General features: G+C 41.6%; 1 protein-coding gene across 1 annotated transcript in view; it reads right to left on the minus strand.

Annotated features, from left to right (window-relative positions):
- Positions 1 to 23,024, minus strand: part of LOC101745127 (cleavage and polyadenylation specificity factor subunit 1) — a 32,990-nt gene that overhangs the window by 5,948 nt on the left and 4,018 nt on the right. The window contains exons 6-24 of the mRNA XM_038021176.2: positions 21,923 to 22,033; positions 20,821 to 21,002; positions 20,349 to 20,496; positions 19,165 to 19,340; positions 17,884 to 18,085; positions 17,274 to 17,374; positions 15,565 to 15,703; positions 14,050 to 14,189; positions 13,150 to 13,272; positions 12,039 to 12,173; positions 10,994 to 11,185; positions 9,883 to 10,065; positions 8,256 to 8,412; positions 6,559 to 6,737; positions 5,278 to 5,492; positions 4,235 to 4,381; positions 3,004 to 3,076; positions 1,740 to 1,892; positions 775 to 969 (exon numbers count right to left, since the gene is read on the minus strand). Coding sequence (XP_037877104.1) covers positions 775 to 969; positions 1,740 to 1,892; positions 3,004 to 3,076; positions 4,235 to 4,381; positions 5,278 to 5,492; positions 6,559 to 6,737; positions 8,256 to 8,412; positions 9,883 to 10,065; positions 10,994 to 11,185; positions 12,039 to 12,173; positions 13,150 to 13,272; positions 14,050 to 14,189; positions 15,565 to 15,703; positions 17,274 to 17,374; positions 17,884 to 18,085; positions 19,165 to 19,340; positions 20,349 to 20,496; positions 20,821 to 21,002; positions 21,923 to 22,033 — 2,951 coding nt within the window. The remainder of the gene's footprint in view (positions 1 to 774; positions 970 to 1,739; positions 1,893 to 3,003; positions 3,077 to 4,234; positions 4,382 to 5,277; positions 5,493 to 6,558; positions 6,738 to 8,255; positions 8,413 to 9,882; positions 10,066 to 10,993; positions 11,186 to 12,038; positions 12,174 to 13,149; positions 13,273 to 14,049; positions 14,190 to 15,564; positions 15,704 to 17,273; positions 17,375 to 17,883; positions 18,086 to 19,164; positions 19,341 to 20,348; positions 20,497 to 20,820; positions 21,003 to 21,922; positions 22,034 to 23,024) is intronic.

Genomic DNA, 23,024 nt, shown 5'->3' on the forward strand with positions numbered 1-23,024 from the left:
ATTCGCATGTCAATTAATGACAAAGCATAGAACGCTGCTTTTAACTTTTTTTTTATTGCTCAAATGGGTGGACGAGCTCACAGCCCTCCTGATGTTAAGTGGTTACTGGAGCCGATAGACATCTACAACGTAAATGCGCCACCCACTTAGAGATATAAGTTCTAAGGTCTCAGTATAGTTACAACGGCAGAAATAGGCGGGGTGGTGGTACCTACCCGTGTGGACTCCCAAGAGGTCCTACCACCAGTGATTACGCAAATTATAATTTTGCGGGTTTGATTTTTATTACACGATGTTATTCCTTCACCGTGGAAGTCAATCGTGAACATTTGTTGAGTAAGTATTTCATTAGAAAATTAAAAATTAACTTATTTCATAACTCATTTTTACTATGCTTAGCGAATAAAACGATTTCTTTCTTTCTTGCTTTCTTTCTTTCTTTCTTTCTTTCTTTCTTTCTTTCTTTCTTTCTTTCTTTCTTTCTTTCTTTCTTTCTTTCTTTCTTTCTTTCTTTCTTTCTTTCTTTCTTTCTTTCTTTCTTTCTTTCTTTCTTTCTTTCTTTCTTTCTTTCTTTCTTTCTTTCTTTCTTTCTTTCTTTCTTTCTTTCTTTCTTTCTTTCTTTCTTTCTTTCTTTCTTTCTTTCTTTCTTTCTTTCTTTCTTTCTTTCTTTCTTTCTTTCTTTCTTTCTTTCTTTCTTTCTTTCTTTCTTTCTTTCTTTCTTTCTTTCTTTCTTTCTTTCTTTCTTTCTTTCTTTCTTTCTTTCTTTCTCTTTACCTGCGCGGTCCTGAAGTCCCTGGAGACCAGCGAGAGCGTCCTGTGCGCGGGCTGGTAGCGCAGCAGCGAGATGGACTTGTAGACGTCGGCCACCAGGATGAGGTTCTTGACGGCCAGCATGCGGTGCACGTATATCTGGGTGTCGATGAACGCGACGCCCACTAGGTCGTTGTCCTTCAGCTGCCATATGTATATCTGTTCAATCAATAACTAGCATTAGTATTATATATATATATGTATATACTAGCAGCCCGCTCCGGCTCCGCTCGGGTCTTTAACAAAAATTTCAACGATTTTTTTATTGCCCTTGTAGGCAGACGAGCATATGGCCCACCTGATGGTGAGTGGTTACCGTCGCCCATGGACTTCAGCAATGCCGGGGGCAGAGCCAAGCCGCTGCCTACTGATTAATACTCTCCACAAGCCTCGTTTGAAGAAGGACATGTCATAGCGCTCGGGAAACACCGTGGAGGGGAGCTCATTCCATGACTCATTCCATAGTTACTAAATACTAGCGGCCTACTCCGACTCCGCTCGGGTCTTTAACAAAAATTTCAACGAAATTTGACATTATTTATTTTTTTAAATAAAAGAACTCATTGCGGCATGAGTATCATAGTTAGATATATGCTGTCGCGATACTTTTTGTAAATAATAATGTGTTCTACAAAGTTATAGTAAATGATTTTATTCTATCATCAATAGTTTTCGCAGGACCCGAGATGTGAAGAATTTTTTAGGTAATTTTTTTACACCTTGGGTTACATAATTGGAGTTTTAGTAAGGATCCCTAATTTTTTTCAAAAAAGATTACAGCCTATGTCAGCTTCCAAACAGTGCCTAGCCTAGCCTAGCCTATTCAATACAAACAAACAAACAAATCTTTCCTCTTTATAATATTAGTATAGATAAAACATACAGGACTATGAGTGCCTCTAAATCGAGGTGTAAGTCCTGGACGGTACCTTCTGTCCGACGGCGGATATGAGGTAGCCGAGCACCTGCGTGAGCGCGGTCACCGGACCCTTCTGCTCCTTGGAGTAGATCTCCTTGAACCGGTTCTTGGTCAGCGGCTGCCCGGGCTCCGGGACCACGTCGATTATGTCGTAGATTATTATCTGCGGAATTAAAGGGGTTTTAGCGGTCGCGGGATTATAGAGCAGGCTGTCCGTCTAGTGCAGGAGTTCTCAAACTTATTTTGTCTACTACCCACTTTGAGAATTACTGGTGGTAGGACCTCTTGTGAGTCCGCACGGGTAGGTACCACCACCCTGCCTATTTCTACCGTGAAGCAGTAATGCGTTTCGGTTTGAAGGGTGGGGCAGCCGTGGTAACTATACTAAGACCTTACCACTCAAGGTGGGTGGCGGCATTTACGTTGTAGATGTTTATGGACTCCGATAACCACTTAGCAGTAGGTAGAGCCGTGAGCTCGTCTATCCATATAAGCGATAAAAAAAATATGGCCCCCTTAGCTTCCAAAACAATAACTTGATTGTGACGAGACTTGGTATATAGTTGTTGGCAACCCAGGTAGTTTCTATTTGCATACCACCACTGGATGTTTTTTTTGTTAAGGGATTTTATGACCTGGTAACTAAGAGCTTTTGTTATTTTTATGAAAAATGATGAAATGAAATGAAGATGATTAACTTGAGACATTAATCAACTGGGATGAAATTAACAGAAATGAAATAAGATGATATGGGATGAAATACAATCTCAGTAAAATGGTGGTCATTTACTGAGATTTTTTCAGTGGACTTTTTGGAGGATCCCGAGAAGTTACGTCCAGCAGCTTCGTTTCATTTTCCCACATCTGTGCACTCTCACAGATATTAAACAGTTAATAAACCACCATTATTACACATTTAAACCTGAAGAAACACCAAACAGACAAAATAAAACAAATAACACAACTTCACTCCTCGCGTTCCCGCCAAAAAGTCACCACTGGATCAAAAAAAATGAAAATCAAAAATAAAATTTATTAAACATAAATGAAAGTACATACTTGTTGAACGTCAAAAAGAACTACCGCCAATTCACAAAAACTAACCTCCGTCTTGAGAAGGACTGGTAAGAAACTCAGCGGGCATGTCCTTTTTTTTTTAATATTATTTTTTTTTTTTTAATATTAGTTTTTTTTTTAGATAATCATTTTTACAATGAGTATTATAACGTAACAATTATTGCAATGACGAGTGGATTGTGGATATAAAAACTCACCCGCCCCCTAGAAGTGATATCCTCGCTGTAATTATAATTAGTTCCTATCGCTATGTAACCGCGGAGACCGGATCTAGAACAAGAGAAAAACAAAGATGTACACTACGATCGTTGTGTCGCTTTGTGATAAGAGTTCTATATAAACTTTATAAATCGAATTCTTTTTTTACTTATTAATTTTATACAAGCTAACCCGGCAGACTTCGTAGTGCCTCCATCGATAAGTAAAAGAAACTTTTGTATAAAATAAACGTAAAATTTATCTACCTTTTAAACCTTCTCTGGACTTTCACAAATAATTCAAGACTCAAAATTAGCCAAATCGGTCCAGCCGTTCTCGAGCTTTAGCGAGACTAACGAACAGCAGAAATCATTTTTATATTATATAATTTATATATTAAAGGGTCCCCCAGTAGTCGAAATTATTCTATTGTCTTCTTCTAATGGTTCTATTGTCAAAGACTATTATACTTTTATAATCACAAATTTCGCTAAGACTACACTATAGACAAACAATATTAATCTATTCTCAATTTGACCACAGACTTAAGCAATAAACAAAAGAGTATTTATGCGTGTCTGTGTCAAGTACATGGTAGTGTGTCTAATGCTTTTTTTTTTATTGACCTCATGTATATTATATGCATAATTTAAAAAAAAAACAATGTTCAATGAAATTGAAATTGAATCAGATCAGATGTCAAATTGAATTTCAATGAATAAAGATTTCATACTTGTCCGTCGCGCAATTTTCGTGAAAAGGGGTACAAAGTTTTTGCTTCACGTATTAATATATAGATGAGCACTTTTTTTTGACGTGACAACGTCTTATAATTCGATGGAACCGGCTGCACGCACGAAAAACATGACTCATGCGGCGTTACCTCGCTCTGAGACGTTCCATTTAAGGCTTGAAGTGCAAGCGAGAGCGCGCAACGAACGACAAAGACGCACAATCGGCCTCCGCGTTCGGCAGCGTTCGACATCTGTTCTTTTGAAAAATGAAACCATTCCATCAGTATTGTCTTATGACGTTGTCACGTTCAACTATCGTCAGTAAACCGACTTTTCAGACAAGCGAATTTTTTATTGCCCTTGTAGGCAGACGAGCATACGGCCCATCTGATGGTGAGTGGTTACCGTCGCCCATGGACTTCAGCAATGCCAGGGGCAGAGCCAAGCCGCTGCCTACTTACACTCTAGCCTTACTGTTGTGCAGCAAAACGTTTACCTGGTTCCTTCGTACGACAGCGACACGTTCTTGAGACACGTCACGTGCTCCCACTCGTCCAGCTCGATCTTGGTGTTCGGTATGATCTCCCAGGAGACGGGGGAGAACAGCATCACCGAGAAGCGATCCAGCATCGGGTACGGGAACCTGGAATCGTAACATTGATGAGACGAGCTCTTCGCTTGGAGCGTGTCGACAGGAAACGTGTTCATTTTCAAACGGCCGTCTGGTGTAGTGGTAAGTGACATGGTCACTACACAAGGGGGTCGCGGGTTCGAATCCCGCCAAGGGAAGATATTTGTATGATAAATATAAATGTCTTTTCCAGGGTTATGGATGTATATTAAATATGTGTATAATAAAAATCTTACATTTATATCCGTTATCCGGTACCTGTAACACAAGTTCTTTACGAACTTATCACGGGACCAGTTAACGTGGCGTGATTGTTAGTAAATATTTATTTATTTATTTTGTACTTCGAAGTGAAACTTCTTTAGAATCGTTGATGAAACGAAAAAATAAGTCCGTAGTGTTTTTTTTTAATACAGTGCCATCTATGAGATTTTTTTAACTAACGTGTGTATGAAACCACTTGTAGTGAATTTTAATTTAGGATTATACGTGAAGTTAAAATATCAATTCACAGAGGGCGCTACCTCATACTATAAAAGTCGATTTACAATTATTTACTAATGACAAAATTTTACATATACTTAAGACATTTGGGATCCCCAACATCCCCAAACTCCAGTGTGAGAGGCTTAAACGACAAAGGGAAGATCTTCCACCGAGCGGGTAATATTGCTCGATAGACCGACGGTCCGGATGTTGTTGTTTGAAATTTGTATATATGCAAACTTATCTTGAAAATGTCGTGAGCGAGATTCAGGCATCTGTCGAATATCTTGCGTTGTATGATGGCTACCCGCCACATTAGCAACAAACACTCCGGTTTGAGCCCCGTGAGCTCACCTACACGTTAGGGCGAAGCAGCACAGGTAGGAGATAAGAAAGGCTGCCCGATCTGAAGCACCGCATACCTGTCCCCTTTGTTCTCGGCAGACTTCTCCTTGTCCTCGCCGTTGAACTTGTAGTAGACCGTGGTGGGCTGCGAGGTGGAGGCCACGAGGCAGTAGGTCCTGGACTCCAGGTGGAACGTGACGTAGTGCGGCGTCATGCGGATGGGCACCTTGCGCACCGCCCACGCCGCGTCGTACGACAGGTGCGACGGCAGCGCGCAGATGCGGAGCGACGACTGCGAGGCGGGAGAGGGGCAGGGGCGTTGGAGGAGAGTTCATATAACACAACTAAATTGTTTAGTGATTTTTTTTTATTGCTTTAATGGGTGGACGAGCTCACAGCCCACCTGGTGTTAAGCGGTTACTGGAGCCCATAGACATCTACGACGTAAGTGCGCCACCCACCTTGAGAATAAGTTCTAAGGTTTTAGTGCAGTTACAAGGGCTGCCCCACCCTTCAAATTTAAACGCATTACTGCTTCACGGCAGAAAGGGTGGGGGTACCTACCCATGCGAACTCACCAGACGCCCTACCACCAGTAAAACATAAACACTCAGATTTTTATTTATTACATGGATGAGTAAGAAGCTGTATACATTGCGTCCTTTGATTGATGTATATTTTATACAAAGAATGTGTAAAGATGTTACAGGATTGCCCCGTTAACTTTAATTGTTTTTGAAGTGAAACTTCTTTAGACGCATAGTAGGTAGGACGATTGTGAGTCCGCACGGGTAGGTACCACTACCTATTTCTACCGTGAAGCAGTAATGCGTTTCGATTTGAGGGGTATGGCAGCTGTTGTACTGCAAAACTGAGACTTAGAACTCATGTTTCAAGGTGGATGGCGGTATTTACGTTGTAGATGTCTAAGGGCTCCGGTAACCACTTAACTTAGTCCTTGCCAGTGACAATTTATGATATATTTTTTGAAGTGACACTTCTAATAAGACTTCCAACAAAGGTTGCGTTAAACGTTTAACGCTACCATGAAACAGAAAGAGACAGAGCGAGAGTGAACGCGTGGCACTCGAGCGCACGCGCTCAGTATACCTGTTACAGGCCAGCGCGAGTGTCAGCAACGAGTAGCGGCCAATATTTTAATGAAGTATTAAGTAAATATATAATATAAATGTTGAAGTTGCCGCAACTCTTATACACAGCGTTCCCAAGAGCAATCTGATTTAAGGATGAAAAATGAAAAAAAAAACCAAAATAGTACACATCGAACGAGAAGTTTCACTTCATTCACGCGCACCTTAGTGCTTGGCTATCATTGTTGCGCGAGTCCCTGAACTGACCTCGGCGTTAAAGTACAGGAAGCCCTGCGGACAATTGGTGTTGTTGAAGGGCGCGAACGTGTGCACGGGCGGTCGGTCGGCGTGCAGCGGGTGCAGGCGCAGCTCGCCGCGCGCAGACAAGAACATCATGTAGGGGGTCGCGCCGCAGACGAACACGCCGCTGTACCCGCCCACGTTGCCTGCGGACCGGACACACTCATGCGTTCGTTTCGAGTCGACTCTTTGGCGGGAAATTACTCTTAAATATTATCTATGCTAATCATGTGCGTTATCTGTGCTAACTGTCTAACTAAATACGAAGCATCTCAAGTGGCTTTTTTGCTTGAAATTAGTCTTGAATATTAAGTATATTATCTATGTTAACCATATGCGTTACTGTGCTAACTATATAACTAAATGCGAGAAACTTTTTGGCGGGAACGCGAGAAGTAAAGTTCTGTGATTTGTTTTATTTTGTCTATTTAGTGTTTCTTCAGGTTTAAATGTGTAATAACGGTGGTTTATTATTTATCATTTCACTCCATATTATCATTTTTCATAAAAATAAGAATATAAATTAAAATAAGAATTGACCTAAAGGTCTTAGTTACCAGGTCATAAAATCCCTTAAAAAAACGATACTTTTTGCGGGAACGCGAGGAATGAAGTGAAGAGGAGTTGTTGTGATTTGTTTTATTTTATCTGTTTAGTGTTTCTTCACGTTTAAATACGTAATAGCGGTGGTTTATTAACTGTTTAGTATCTGTGAAAAAATAAAGCTACTGCTAGTTGTTTCAAATCGAAACGATGCAACAGACATATTGTTTTTAAATTGATAGTATGAGGTCAGAAATGTAACATACGCTTCCATTTGTATCGAAAAAACATTTTATTTTTTACACTGACATAATTCCTTGACCACGCGGATGGAGCTAGTTATCTATAAATTAATAGTAGCCTCCAGCAAACGCAGTACTTACAAGATGACGGTTTGGAGAAAAATGCGACAAATATATTTTTAGATGTTTTTTTTTTCTTCTACCCAATCACTGATAGCCATAGGAGCTATTCCGGCTATGCCCGGAAACTCAGTGGGCTGTGTCTATGGGTTAGAATAGATGAATTCGACGAGGAGGATGACTTACCCAAAGCCATCAGATATCTTAACAACACGTCCGTCTTATATATGCTATTTAAGTGTACCTAAATACGCGTAGATAAATCTTCAGTGATAGTGAGGGGTGCTGCATGCAAGAATATGAATTATTAACATAACATTATTTGAGGCCGTCACCGCAAAAGTGGCCTAACCCTGACTTTTTCATATTCGTGTTTATTTATCACAATATAATATATTTAAAACGTAACAAATTTAGATGCCAAACCGGCCCCTTTCACCCATAGATAACAGATGGCTTTGTAAACATCATTTGCACGTATTGTTTTTGCCTACGAGCGAACTGTGGCAAGCTTAGGCCCCTTTTGTGATGACGGCTTCATTTATTCATTAACCAATGAATTTCTTATTAAATTATACATACAAACATACTTATAGTATATATTTTTATACATGAGTAGATGCAGCCCATTTAGTCACCATTTCTAAACAACACCAAAAAAGTTAAAAACCCGAGCAAATATCGATTATTCCATATTCAAATTATCAGTGCGGATGATATGAGCGGCTGCCCCCCGCGGTCCCCCCCCCCCTTGCTCACCAAAGTACCGCAGCTGCCGCACCCCGTCCCGCACGCCGGCCGTCTCGTAGGTGTCGGCGCTCTGTGCGGTGCTGGGCACGCTCTCGTACCCAAACGGGAACGAGACAGTCACCCGGCAGAACCGCAGCTTGAGATTCCCCCGGGGGTATTTGTACGCCTGGGGGATACGATAATAAATAATCTATACATATAAATAAAACTGGAGTGTCTGTTTGTAATATTGAAATAACCGCTTTTTACTAGATGCATATGAATATATATATATATATATATATATATATATATATGTACGGTACATACACCAAAATAACATTTTTTACAATTTTTGTCTGTCTGTCTGTTTGTTCCGACTAATCTCTCGAACGGCTGGACCAATTTTGACGAGACTTTCACTGACAGGTAGCTGATGATATAAGGAGTAACTTAGGCTACTTTTTTTTGGACTAGCTTCGCCCCGCGGCGTCATCCGCGGTACGACAATAAACGCGGGTAGGTAGCATCGCGGGACTCAGCTATCAATAATAAAATTTAATGTTTCCGATGCGAAGCGAGGGCGGGATGGTAAAATCATTTATTGCCTTTCACATTAAATAAAATAAAATACAAATAAAAGAAAAGAAAAAGAAAAAGGCTATAGGAATTGGCTCAACTAATGCTGTTTTGAGTCGATAAATCGGACAGCGCTGATTTCGCATCGCATTCGTTATAGCAAACGTCAAGCTGTGCTGGAATTACGAGGAGTTAGTCGGCGCTCAGCTAGCCTCAAGGATCCTTTTAGCGTGATTATGAAAATACGATTAGTCGGTTATCTATACTAATATTAAAATCTATACTAATCTATACTAATATTACAAAGAGGAAAGATTTGTTTGTTTGTTTGTATTGACTAGGCTCCGAAATTACTGAACCGATTTAAAAATTTCCTGCACTGTTCGGAAGCTACACTATTTCCGAGTGACATAGGCTATAAACTTTTTTTGGAAAAAAATAGGGATCCTTACTAAAACTCCGATAATGTAACCCAAGGTGAAAAAAAATTACCTAAAATATTCTTAACAACGCGTGCCCTGCGAAAACTATTGATGAGAGAATAAAATACTGTGCTACGACTTTATAGAACACATTATTAGTTACAAAAAGTGTGGCAACAGCATATGTCTAACTATTATAGTTATCCCGCAATAAGTTTTCTTTTATTTAAAAAAATAAAACAACGTCAAATATTGTTAAAATTTTTGGTAAAGACCCGAGCGGAGCCGGAGCGAGCCGCTAGTCATATGTGTATCGAGAAGTGAAAAGCTATTTGTAATACGCAACATTTATCTTTGTAATTAAAATCCGTTTTATTTCGTATGAACTGTTCAGAGTTTTTAATTGAACTATAATTGAATTCACTCCATTGGATTTTTTTTTATTGCTTAGATGGGTGGACGAGCTCACAGCCCACCTGGTGATAAGTGGAGCCTATGGACATCTACAACGTAAATGCGCCACCCATCTTGAGATATAAGTTCTATAGTCTCAAGTATAGTTACAACGGCTGCCCCACCCTTGAAACCGCATTACTGCTTCACGGCAGAAATAGACAGTGGAACCTACCCGCGCGGACCCACAAAATAAAGATCACCTGATAAATCATCAATTCATTTTGCATCCTCAGCATCAGTATCACCCTGGAACCCTTGTGCCCCAGACCGACGACGCACAGTTCCTTGAGCTTCTCAGCATCAGCGTTGTGTGACGGCGCGCTGATGTCCTCGTCCTCCATGCTGTCTGACATCGGGACGGACTCCAGGCTGTCCGCCAATATCTGTCAAAGGAGTTGCTGCGTGAGGAATCAGAAGGAACACCTGATAACTTCAGTATCGCTTCACGGCCAAGACAGTTAAAATCTGCATAGGCATAGACAACGACTATGTCAGAAATACAGATCACACAACCTTCGTGGTACCTCCGAACGTGTTATCAAATTATATCAATTGTAATACCAGGACGAATGTTGATAAGCTTGCGGACCACATATCGATTCTGGAGAAAAATGTCTCAACGAATACCAGCGTCAACGCGGGTTCACTCCTTAACTTACATACAAAACTACTTGGAAGTAATCTTGTTAGCAAATATGTGATTATGTGGGGGCAATTACAGCCTGCCCCCCTTCCGTCCCCCGGTACCCCACCGGCGTAATGCAACAATTTTGTAAGCAGAGTCCGCTGCTCAATAAAAAACGGTGCGCGTGCAACTTGGTACACGTGAATGAAGTGAAACTTCTCTATCGATGCTTATTCCACCCTGCTTATTTCTGCCGTGATATATATATTTTAACGTTCGCGCTGTCCTATAACAGGTATACAACGCACAGGCGTTCGAGTGTCACGCTCACTCTCGCTCTGTCTCTTTCTATTCGATGGTAGAGTTAGACGCATAACGCTACCTTGTTGGAAGTCGCATTAGAAGTTTCACTTCAATAAAAAGAATGTCGAGTGAAGTGAAACTGGTTTCCGAATATGACCCCCCACCCCCAAGCGTAAGGATTTTTTTATTGCCCTTGCAGGCAGACGAGCATACGGCCTACCTGATGGTGAGTGGTTACCGTCACCCATGGACTTCAGCAATGCCAGGGGCGGAGCCAAGCCGCTGCCTACCGCTTAATACTCTCCACAAGCCTCGTTCAAAGAAGGACATGTCATATGATGACACCGAGGAAGGATCTTGAATTAGTGTATCCGTATACTGACCCTGTTTCCAGCGCACGAGTCTCTCACCAGGAAACTCAACCTCATTTCCGGCAACGAGTATATCTCCAGGTTGCCGTTGTCGCGAACGCAGAACAGCCAGTACGTGGGCTTCACCTCCTGCAGGTACTTCTTCCACCAGCGCGACATCCGACGCGGAACCCCTGGATTCTTGCTTTGCTCCGCCAGCATTATCTGTTTCAACGGAAGGAAAAGCTCGCTAAGGCTAGTTTTTAGTACCGTGCTCATGGCGTACCACCACAGACCATGGTTTCCGTTGAGATATGATGTTAAATCAATTGTACTAGTTAACATCTGTACTAGTAAAAAAAATTGTAAAGCGTGGTAGGAAATATCCAGTCCAAGGTTGGCAACTATACCTACCACCATTTACAAAGGCAATTAAAATATATATACATATATTTAAGGCTATCAGCATAGGTAGGAAAAAAACGCACAACACATTCCGACTCGAGCATCCGAACGGAGCGGAGCTCTTTGTTGCTATTGTTGTACACTTGAAATGTAACAAATGGAATTCATTGGATTGATTGCAATCAGACTGGACTGCCCCTATATAAGACACTGTTGTAATAAGCATCTATCTCTCATTAAACTAACACAGCGGCTGGTATGGTGGCGGTTACTCAGTTAACATTATTTCATTATTTATTGTATTAGTTCTTGTATTCATTTTAATTTTATATTAGTAGTTGACAATTTTAATAATTTTGATTCGGTTTCATTTCATTTGGTTTCATTTTTGCTTGTTTTTGTTTTTAGTCATTCTGATAAATTGTAATTTTAATTTTATTGTATTTTGATTTAGATGTTATGTAATTGTATGTGACATTTTATGGGCTTAAGTTGCCTGAAATAAACGCATTTCAATTCATTTCATTGGAAAAGTGAGTCTTAATTACTGTCACTATGGAAGGCAGTGATAATGATGAAGAGAATCGCGTTGCAACGCTGACGTCGTCATTTTAAAAACACCACGGAACCAGCCTCTCTGTCAAACATATAATAGAAGATAAGTGACACTCACGCTGGCCATGGATGCAGGTGTCTGGTCGCCTCCGTACAGCATCTCGTCTTCGTCGTTCAGCTCATAGACCACGCCGGGCTTGAAGGCCTCCTTCTTCACGTTCTCCTTCAGCTTACCGGTGAACTCACCTTTGACCTGCAAACGTCACTGAAGTGTGAATACTTATATATTATAGCATAGCATAGTATTAGCATAGCATTTAGTATATAACATAATTAATTCAATTCAAATTCAAATTCAAATTCAAATTCAAAATCATTTATTTCAACTTAGATGTTAGTATGACACGCTTGTTGAATGTCAAAATATAAATAACAATGTTAACTCTACCACCGGTTCCCAAAAAAGCCACAGTCCTGAGAAGAACCGGCGAAACAAACTCAGCGGGCGTATTAATAGGTGTAATCTCGTATGTCCCCCTAATAAGGCGGACCATCCAGAAACATAGGCTTCTTCATAATTGTAAACTAGGATTAAGATGATTATTAAGCACGGAATACACGCAAGAAGACGTTTTCCTTTAACACCTCCCAAAGTACAACATTACATCACAATCGAACCAGAGGTTCTCAAACTTTCACATTCCACGTACACACATGTCGTGCCACTGATGCGAAATCTCAAAGCTGCATATTGTCTTATCACATTAAAATGTTTCTGATTTGTTTTTTTTTCTACCAAAGCTGATAGCCTTCAGAGGCTATTTCAGCGTAACCTTAACTAGTAGGTGAGCTCACGCGGCACAAACCGGAGTGATGCTAACACAGACCCTAACAAAAGCCGTGCTTCGCAGAATCTACCACCGGATCGGAAACGCGACCCACTGAGAAGATCCGGCGAGAAACTCAGTGGGCCGTGTCTGAGGGATAATTTTAGGACGATAACCGGTGCTTGAGGTACCTAAAAGCACCGTTAGTGGATCGGGAGGATCCGAAATGACGTGTTTGGGGCGACGTCGACTGCTTTCCATTCTGTCCGCAGGATCGGGAATGTAGTTACCGGCGGCCACGATGAGAGGGTTCTCGTGTCGTGCCGCTTTATCCAAGTGGGGATCCTCAGTGATGAGGAAGCGACGAAGAAGTAGTGCAACATTTCTCGGCGGGTACAGTACCTGGTGGCCGGGCTCGGCGAGGTCTGGCGCGAACAGTCCGCTGAGGTCGCGGTGCGGGGCGGCGCGCACGAGCGGGGGCCGCGCGGGGACGCACTGCCGCGTGGGCGCCAGCCGACCCGACGGCTGCAACAAACAACACAATTATACATATTTTATTGCTTAGATGGGTGGACGAGCTCAAAGCCCACCTGGTGTTAACTGGTTACTGGAGCCCATAGAACTTCGTGCTACGATAGAGATCAGAAAACAGATTTTTTTATGATTAAAGGATTTATGGTGGCCCGGAGGTCTTTCCAGTTTCACCAGGCAAGCAAAGATTCAGCCAGGAGGGGTGGGATTTGCTAACAGCCACCCAAACGCCTCCGAAGGAGACCTAACAACTCAAGAGCAGCTCCTTCGCGAATGAATCTACTACCGGATCGGAATCGCGACCCGCTGAGAAGATTCAAACGTGAAGCTCAGCATTCCTGATGCATTTCTGTCGTGAAGCAGTAATGCGTTTCGGTTTGAAGGGTGGGGCAACCGTTGTAACTATACTGAGACCTTAGAATTGATATCTCAAGGTGGGTGACGCATTTACGTTGTAGATGTCTATGGACTCTAGTAATCACTTAGCATCAGGTTGGCTGTGAGCTCGTCGACCCGTCTAAGCAATTAAAAAAAAACATGTGTGTGTGCAAGTCACACACGGTAGAAGTGAAACTTATAAATAAGATATAGATATACTGACTATCCCACTACACAGGAGCATACATATGGACAATGTTTAGTAGACGATGGTGGGGATTCTACGAAGAGTCGCACAAAGAGGAGACCGAGAACGTCTAATGTGTTCTATCTCATTCTCTCGCCGGCTGAATCCTATACATTTATGTGTTTGTGTGACTATGGAGGCGTTACCTGCCCGTCCTTCCCCCTGATCTCTCTCAGGGCCAGCACGATGGCGCGGCCGCAGCTGGACGTGACGCACAGGTAGGGGTCCGCGACGGCCGCGTACTGCGCCGTCCACTCCAGCTGGATCGACTGCAGCTGCACGCCGCCTGACACAAGCACACCAGCTTCAGCAACCTCACGCACGATGCAGAACCAAAGCCGATATACAAACGGCTTAGTTTGACCAAACTGCTTAGCTTGATAAGTTTTATTAGGTAATTTGGGAACACGCATTGTAACGCAATCAGGTCGTTAACCTCGCGCGTCATTGAGCAGTTTTTTTTTTCGTTCTAACTTTAGCAGTGAAGTGTGGAGAATCATCAGGACCAATTATCTTCCAATGACCCTGAGCATCATCATCATCATAGTCGGTTGCTCTTGGCAGAGCAGTCGTGGTATGTGGAATTCTTGTTTATTAAAGCCTTGACAGATGCATAGTTTGTGAACTGAGGCTTGGCACACAAATTCGGTAAGTAGGGTTGCAGTAAGGTCTTTCGCCTGATCAGTTCAGCGCATGGGGATTCGTCCACGAGATCTCTTACCATTGACCCTACCCTGAACAACAAGTTTCTCGATAGACTCTGCTGACCGTCGCGATACGTGTCTAAAATATCGAAGAATCCTGGATTGTACTGTTGACGACAACTGGGCACAACCCTAAGACTAATTAATCCACGTCAAAGAGGCGAGGATCATCATCTGGATGGACATAAATTGGAGAGGTCTATGTTCAGCAGTGGACAGTGGACAGGCTGAGATGAAAGAGGGGGGAGCCATCTCGCGCTGATGTAGAGTTTCTTTTTCACGTTTCGTAGAGACATTTAAACTACATTTACACGTGTTTTATTGTCACCATACGATGTTTTAAATAATTTACAATTTTCGTAATAATTGTGAAAGAATTTTAAGCTATGACTGGTGAAAATTGCGTGGAATTACATTCAAGTGACCGAAGATCATTCTTGACAAGAGGTACTGTTCGGTGATATATTACCGAACACCTTTGTCAGCATAACTCGCGTGACGCGTTAACTTCATTTCCACAAACCGTCAGTGCACGATCAACAACCGCGTCACCCGGGTGCATTCATAACATTAACATTTAATTTATTTTCTCTATATTTTAACAATAAACATTTTTAAGCAACATTATCTTTAACTAACAAACTCACACCGCATCCTACAGGTACTATGCATATTTGTATAATAATAATAATACAGCTTGATACTAACTATACTACTATACTATACTATGTAACAATACTAAGACCTTAGAACTTATATCTCAAGATGGGTGCCGGCATTTACGTTATAGATGTCTATGGGCTCCAGTAACCACTTAACATCAGGTGGGCTGTGAGTTCGTTCACCCATCAATCCAATAAAAAAATACAGTGATTTTCTGACCAGGTTAATCCGGGTGGGGACGGTCCGATGCAGGAGGACCGCAACGGAACCTAAGAGTAGCCTTAGAATGCTCACCCTTGATGAGTCGAATGGTGGTGGTGGTGACCTGCACCATGAATTTGTTATTCCCGAGGTTTCCGGCGAAGATGGTGGGCGAACCCGTCATGAAGCCAGAGTTGTCCACCTCGTTGATCTCTTGGCCAGTTTGCAGAACCTGGCGTTTTGAGTTTATTTAGGACACGTGACGTAATTTTAGAACGAAGTTCCTAATGGGACGATGCGGAGGAGCACCCCCTAATCGGGAAAAAACGTCCGTAACGTAACATTTTTATTATTTATGTTTAGTCTTAGTATGAGTACATATAGTGTCTAATGTAAAGTCTACGTGGTGACGGTTATTATTATAATTCATATAAATAGCTGTTTCTTTGTATATCATATATTATTACTAGCTGACCCGGCAAACATTGTTTTGCCATATATAAGATTTCTAGGGAATTTCTAGTGTAGAAAAAAAAACTAACTTATTGTAAGTGTGTAAGGATGTGGTAAATGAGTGAAAGATGTATGTAGTACTGTGAACGATGAGGGATGAATATATAATAAAAATAACAAAACCTCATTCAACTACATAATACCTCATTATAACAAAAAAAATATGTCCAAATAAAAAAAAATATGTTAGGGGTGGACAATCCTAATCACTTAGGGTTATAAAAAATAGATAGTAGCCGATTCTCAGGCTTACTGAATATGCATAAAAAATTTCATGAGAATCGGTCAAGCGGTTTCGGAGGAGTATGGGAACGAACATTGTGACACGAGAATTTTATATATTAGATTATATATTTTTTATAAATCATTGTGAATATTACTGGTGGTAGGACCTCTTGTGAGTCCGCACGGGTAGGTACCACCACCCTGCCTATTTCTGCCGTGGAGCAGTAATGCGTTTCGGTTTGAAGGGTGGGGCAGCCGTCGTAACTATACTGAGATCTTAGAACTTATATCTCAAGGTGGGTGGCGCATTTACGTTGTAGATGTCCATGGGCTCCAGTAACCACTTAACACCAGGTGGGCTGTGAGCTCGTCCACCCATCTAAGCAATAAAAAAAATAAAAAATAAAGTTAATAACTTTGTAAAGTATTTTTTTTTATCGATTAAAATTTCGATAAAATAATTATTCGATATCGATAAAATAATTATTCGATATCGATAAAATAATTATTTTCTTTATACCTCGAATAGAACATTAAATTAATATTTTTATAATTAGGAACTTCGTTCTTATCTGGTGTCCCACGACACCACACATCTTTTTTTTTTATTGCCCTTGTATTGGCAGACAAGCATGCGGCCCACCTGATGGTGAGTGGTTAGTAGCCCATGGACTTCAGCAATGCCAGGGGTAGAGCTAAGCCGCTGTCTACCGTTCGGTACTCTCCACAACCCTCGTTTGAAGAAGGATCCGTTGCATTGGTATTCGTCCGATGAACGAAACTCGACCGAAACTCGACTAAAAGTTAACTCAATTTTTGTGTGGAGTTGGAACGTTTGCCTACGTTTGCCGCTAGGGGCGCTGTTCCAACTCCACACAAATTTTAGTTAACGTTAACGCTATCGAGAACGTCAAAAAACTCGCACTAAGCATACTGCACTACCCTGCCCCATTTAACTTTGTTGACCGATTTGTTCCCTGGAGGTTAGTCGCGGCCCGGGGGTAGCCAGCTGGGGGGCAGGGAAGGGGGGCGGTCCCCCGGCACTGTAAATTCGATAAGCTCACCATGGAGGAGTCGTCCTGCGTCAGTATCAAATACGCGTGCGTCCCTTCGTTTTCTCTGGTGCTTTCGCTCTCTCCGAAAACCGACCACATGTCGATACAGCCTGTAATCATAATTACGTACGATATTATTGGCCACGGGCTAACCAATATGAGAATTGGCGCTAGTTTGAGACATTCACGACCCCTACATAAATCGGTGAGGATATTATTAAAAAAATTAAGCACGCAAATCGAGAAGTGCTATTTTAAAGGACGTCGAAAAATCCTATTCTTATTGATTGTTTAGGTGGGTGGACAACCTCACAGCCCACCTGGTTTTAAGTGGTTACTGGAGCCCATAGACATATACAACGTAAATGCCGTCACCCACCTTGAGACATAAGTTCTAAGGTCTCAGTATAGTTACAACGGCTGATCCCCCCTTCAAACCGAAACGCATTGAAGTAATAATGTACGTTGAAGTCGTCGTGGCCTAAAGGATAAGACGGTGCATTCGTATCGAGCGATATGACTGGGCCGGTGTTCGAATCAACATCAAACATCAGGTGGGCTGTGAGCTCCTACACCCATAAAAAAATAATTAAACTCTAGATTTAGATAATGAACTCACCGGGTAAATTGAAAGCAGTAATCAGCTGAGGTCTGACCGTCCTCTGCAGCACGGTCAGGGCGCCGTTCTTCCCCCTGCCACTACAGGTCACCAGTTCTACCAGAGGATTCTCCTGCTGCCTGCTGTACTCCTCGGAGAGGAGCTGGGGCTCTCCCATAGACACGTCGCCGATCGGACATATGTTTAACAGCGAATCGCATACCTGAAAAAGAAATTAACGTTAAATTAAATGTAGGCAATAAGAATAAAAATAAGGTGAATGATCAGACCCGGCCTGCTTTGGTGGCCGACGAGTGTGCTTAGTGCGAGTTTCTTAACGTTGTCGATAGCGTAAAAGTTAGCCCAATTTAGTATGCAGTTGGAACAGCGCCCCTAGCGGCAAACGTAGGCAAACGATCCCATTCCATACAAATATGAGCTAACTTTTACGCTATCGAGAACGTTAAAAAACTCGCACTAAGCAGACTGATTGTTACAAAACAAGATAGTACCAACTTATGCAATCTGAAGATTCCCTAAAATTTTCAACAAAATCGATCCGGTCATTGAGACTGTATAGAACATACAAGTACATACGCACATCCACTTTTATAGATTAATTTATAGAACACACATAATATATATCTTTATATATATAATTCTACTGTAAGTATGTCACTGAACTCCTAAACGGCTGGACCGATTTGAATGATTTTTTGTATGGGTTTTGGTGGCACCCTGGATGGCTTAGGTTCACAAATGAGCCCGGCAGATGGCGCTGCTGTCGGTATCTAGGTTATTTATCTCTATACTGCAACTAAACGGGTAGATTGACTTGAATGATTTTTTGCAGGACGTCTACTGGGTCCGCTAGTAGATTATATTTTTCATAAGAGTATGGATTTGAACGACATCTGAATTATCCTATATATTATATGCCTGGAATTAATCTAAGCATTTACATTTACGTCTACCAAAAATATATATGTATGTATATGAAGAAAACTTTCTGTCGTCCACACAATATTCTAATATATTTAAAGGTATTCGATACGATAGAATTATTAAAATGACATTGAGATAGATAGATTGTGAAATAGATCTAAGGGTGTACATGAAAAGGAATAGATTGCTATGTCATAGTTTACTTTTGCAACGGTGAAGATGCGGACGGGCGTGCGTGTGTGTGTGTGTGTGTATACGTGCAATCGTGCGTGCGTGGGTGTCTGCGTGTGTGCGTGTGTGCGTGTGTGCGTGCGTGCGTGTGTGCGTGTGTGTGCACGCGCTCGAACGTAGAGGTACCTCGAACACGTAGCTGGTGAGTCTTGTGGAGGTGCGTATGTCGCTGCCGTACACCTCGAGCTCGTCTCCGTCGCTGATCTCGATGACGTTGGAGGCCACGCAGTCGCTGATGGTGTCCATGCGCCGCCGCTTCGAGGCCGGGTCGGGCTGCTCCTTCTCTCTGCTCTGCTCTCGTTCTGTGGGATTCCTTAATATTTGTACAAACTGACAAAAATATATACAGTACAATATTTTGTTTGTTTGTTTTCAAAACATTTACTAAGCCAAGTATTCGTTCTTTTTAGTTTAACAGTTCTTGTATCGTAGACCTGAGACTCCAATATGATACACCAAAATGTGACGGTATGTAGGTTATGTCCATGGACTGCAATGACCGATGGTTTTTTTTTTTTAAATAAAACTGTAGTCTCTTTGTGTTACTGCCAATTTTGAACCAGGTCAAAACCAGGTCACGTTTAATGTCTGGTATGCCTTTTTTTGTTAACTATTTACCGGAGCCCATAGACAACAACGTGAATGTCACCGCTCACCTTGAGACACGAGTTCTAACTCCGAGTCCTACAGTACACTGACTGCTCAGTAGACATGTGTAATTACTGTGTGCCATGCAGTACGCGTAATATAGCACGACCGTGTATTGTAACAGTACCTATTACCCGGCAAAATTTAGTATGTCACATAACACTAAACATGACGTTCATATCCACAGAGCTTAAGGGTTCATATCTAGAGGTCCGTTATCCGTTGCGTTCTGTTCTAAGTACCCACTGCACTATTGAATATGTTCGGGTGTCAAAATATATATATATATATGCCGCAATTACGTACTATTTATAAGTTGTAACTAAAAATGTAAATATTAATTAATTTTAATTATACATTTAAAAAAAATCTAAATTAAACTTGTATAGAGTTTACTTGGTAATAATAAAATGTCTATAATTTATAACACCCAAGCATTCAGTACATTAAGACATACGTAATTGTTACCGGGCTATACAAATTTAACAATACAGGCATATTTTTGACAGGTCATGTTTAGAGTACTGAGTACTGTTCAAATGCCTTATTACGTGGTACGGAAGGTCATGGCATATGGCATTACATCATAGTGCACTGTTTTGCGCATGTCTACTGCTCAGATCTTCAAAAACATATCAGTGCTCTTATAAATCAGACCCTACCGGTTTCGGCCACGGTCAGATCGACCGTCGCTTCCAGGGGCTTGTCAACGGAGAACAGCATCCGGTTCTCTCGCTCGGTAACTCGCAGCAGCAGCGAGTTTCCGAGCCGCGACCCCAGGAAAAGGAAGTCCTCTTCTATAACGCACATCTAGAGCGAGACGGAGGAACATAATTAAGGTAAATGTTTATTCCTTCACAACAAGTGCGGTCTCACGAGACGCCCTACCACCAATAATTACATAATTTATATTTTTTGCCAATTTACATTTTATTACGCGAAATTTCAAAGTCTTTCGTGAACATTTATTAAGTACGTATTTCATTGGAAAAATTGGTACCCGCCTGCGGGATTCGAACACCGGTGCATCGTTCGATATTAATGCACCGAACGTCTTATCCTTTAGGCCACGACGACTTCACGTCTAGTAAATTAAATATCTATAATTTGAACGGCATCAAAGGGCGCACTCACGCAGGTGGTGAGCACGGAGGCGGCGGCGCGGTCGATGTGGAAGCTTCTGACGGAGCGCACACTGTCCGCCAGCAGCGCCACAACGTACAGCTGGCCGCCGCGCAGAGACACCGCGAACACGGCGTCCGACAGCCGCGCCACGCACGCGCCCTCCAGCGTCATGCACACGCCCTCCTGGATCCCTGCGCGACACACCCTCGATCAGGGAATACGAATTAAGAAATTCCGTAACGAAAATAAAACCTAACACCCGCCGCTCCGCCTACCATGTAGCTCGCGTTCTCGGTTGTGAATAAGCGCGCGCCGTGACGTCGCACTGCATGCGCATCATGAAAAGTCTGCCCATCTCTCTCTCGCGCGGTCTAGCTTATGATTGTGATGGGGACAGTTAATGTTTTGCTTTTGTGAATGTTTATAAATATAGCGTGGTCTTTCTTTATTATTATTGTTTTAATATTAAATTATTACTGTCTAATTATAATAATTGCAGAAGTTAATAAAAAATGCTACGCAATAGCTTTACCGCGGCAGTCCCCGAGTGCCACGTGTTTTTTTTTATTTAGGAGATAAAACACAACGATTAATCGGAGGAGGAGACGAAAGTACTCTCAACATAGAGAGGGGAGGTGTTAAGTAATAATAAGGAGACACAAATTAACTCGACTCGAAAGAAATATGCTCTTTTATCCGTAGATCTACCTACAGTATGTTGTTTAGAGGTTATATCAGCGTTACCCTAGCGTGTATGTGAGCTCTCGGGGCTCAAACCAGAGTTGTTGCTAACACTGGCCCTAACAAGATCCGTGTTTCGCAGAAGCTACCACCGAATCAGAAACGCGACCCACTGAAAAGATCCGACAAGAAACTCAGTGGGCTGTGTGCCTGTGGGTTAATTTACTCGCAGAGCCCTTCGTCGCAAGCGACGGGTTCGAAGGGAACGGTAACCGATGCTTGAGGTACCTAAAAGCACCGATAATGGATCAGGAGGATTCGTAATGACATATTTAGAGCAAATCTACCCTCTCCTACATATCTAGTGAAAGTAAATGCATGAAAAAAAAGGGGGAACGAACCGTTGGTTTTTTTAATCAATAATACTTACTCAGGGGAAAATTTGTGGTGTGTGTGGCAACACTGTTCAGTGAGACGCCGTAAGGTGGAACCGATTGATTTAAATATATCAATGAGTTGACGGCCATTATCAAACAGCCACCTGTAATAATAAGGTTATCATAAAAATACCAACAAGATATTATTTCTAATAGATAGATGATATTATTATACATTACCTGTACTGTACATTAGCTGTACCCGTCCGCTTCGCTGGGCATTTAAAATTAACGTTATTATTTCTCACCCCCACAAAGATTCTCATCATTAACGCCCCCGCAACTGGTGTAGGGAGTCCAACACTCATATAAATATTAGCCTATCCATTAAGTACATGTATTTTCTACATGGATACCAAGTTTCAAGTCAAAGTAGTTATAACGGAACATCCGTAATAACAACTGTAGATTTATATATTAGTATAGATATTGATAAAGGATTATTTTTTTGTATATGAAACAGTAAATACATAAACCAGTTCACAGTAAGATGTTTTAATAACACATGCAAACTATAATATATTCAACTCTTTCCTACACTAAATCTAACTGAAGTTACAACCTCAAACGACAAAAGTCTAGATCTTTCTTAACTCACTCACAAAGATATGTGTGCATATTAAAATATCATGCTGTGTCTCTCGCACACCCGTACTTAAATGTCTTAAATGACGGTAATGTTTAATTCCATATTTTTTTTCTCCCTCGACTATAAATAACATAGTTGAACGGTCGAAGGACCACTTGAACGATCGCTTAGTTCTTTTGTCGTCTATTTTATATACATATGAGAACGGTCAATTCGTTCCTTGTCGTCTGGTGTGTGTCCGTGACTTTTACGAAGTCTGAAAAATGTACTGCCTGCCGCCAGTCACGTACCATTTCTCTATTATTTTTTGAATTCTTGATGATGATATTAATTTATCCCTAATGGGAAAGGCAAAGGACTTTAGTCCATACAGCCAGGTCTTGTTCTTGGTAATCATTGGAGAATTTTGGTAGTTTTAAAAGGTGAAGCCATGTCTTGTCTTATTGTTGTCATATCTTATTATTCTCGGTCATAAGGCCTAAGCTACTTCTTCGATGTTTTGAATT

The sequence above is a fragment of the Bombyx mori genome, chromosome 28 (genome assembly GCF_030269925.1).
Source record: "Bombyx mori chromosome 28, ASM3026992v2".
Taxonomy (NCBI): domain Eukaryota; kingdom Metazoa; phylum Arthropoda; class Insecta; order Lepidoptera; family Bombycidae; genus Bombyx; species Bombyx mori.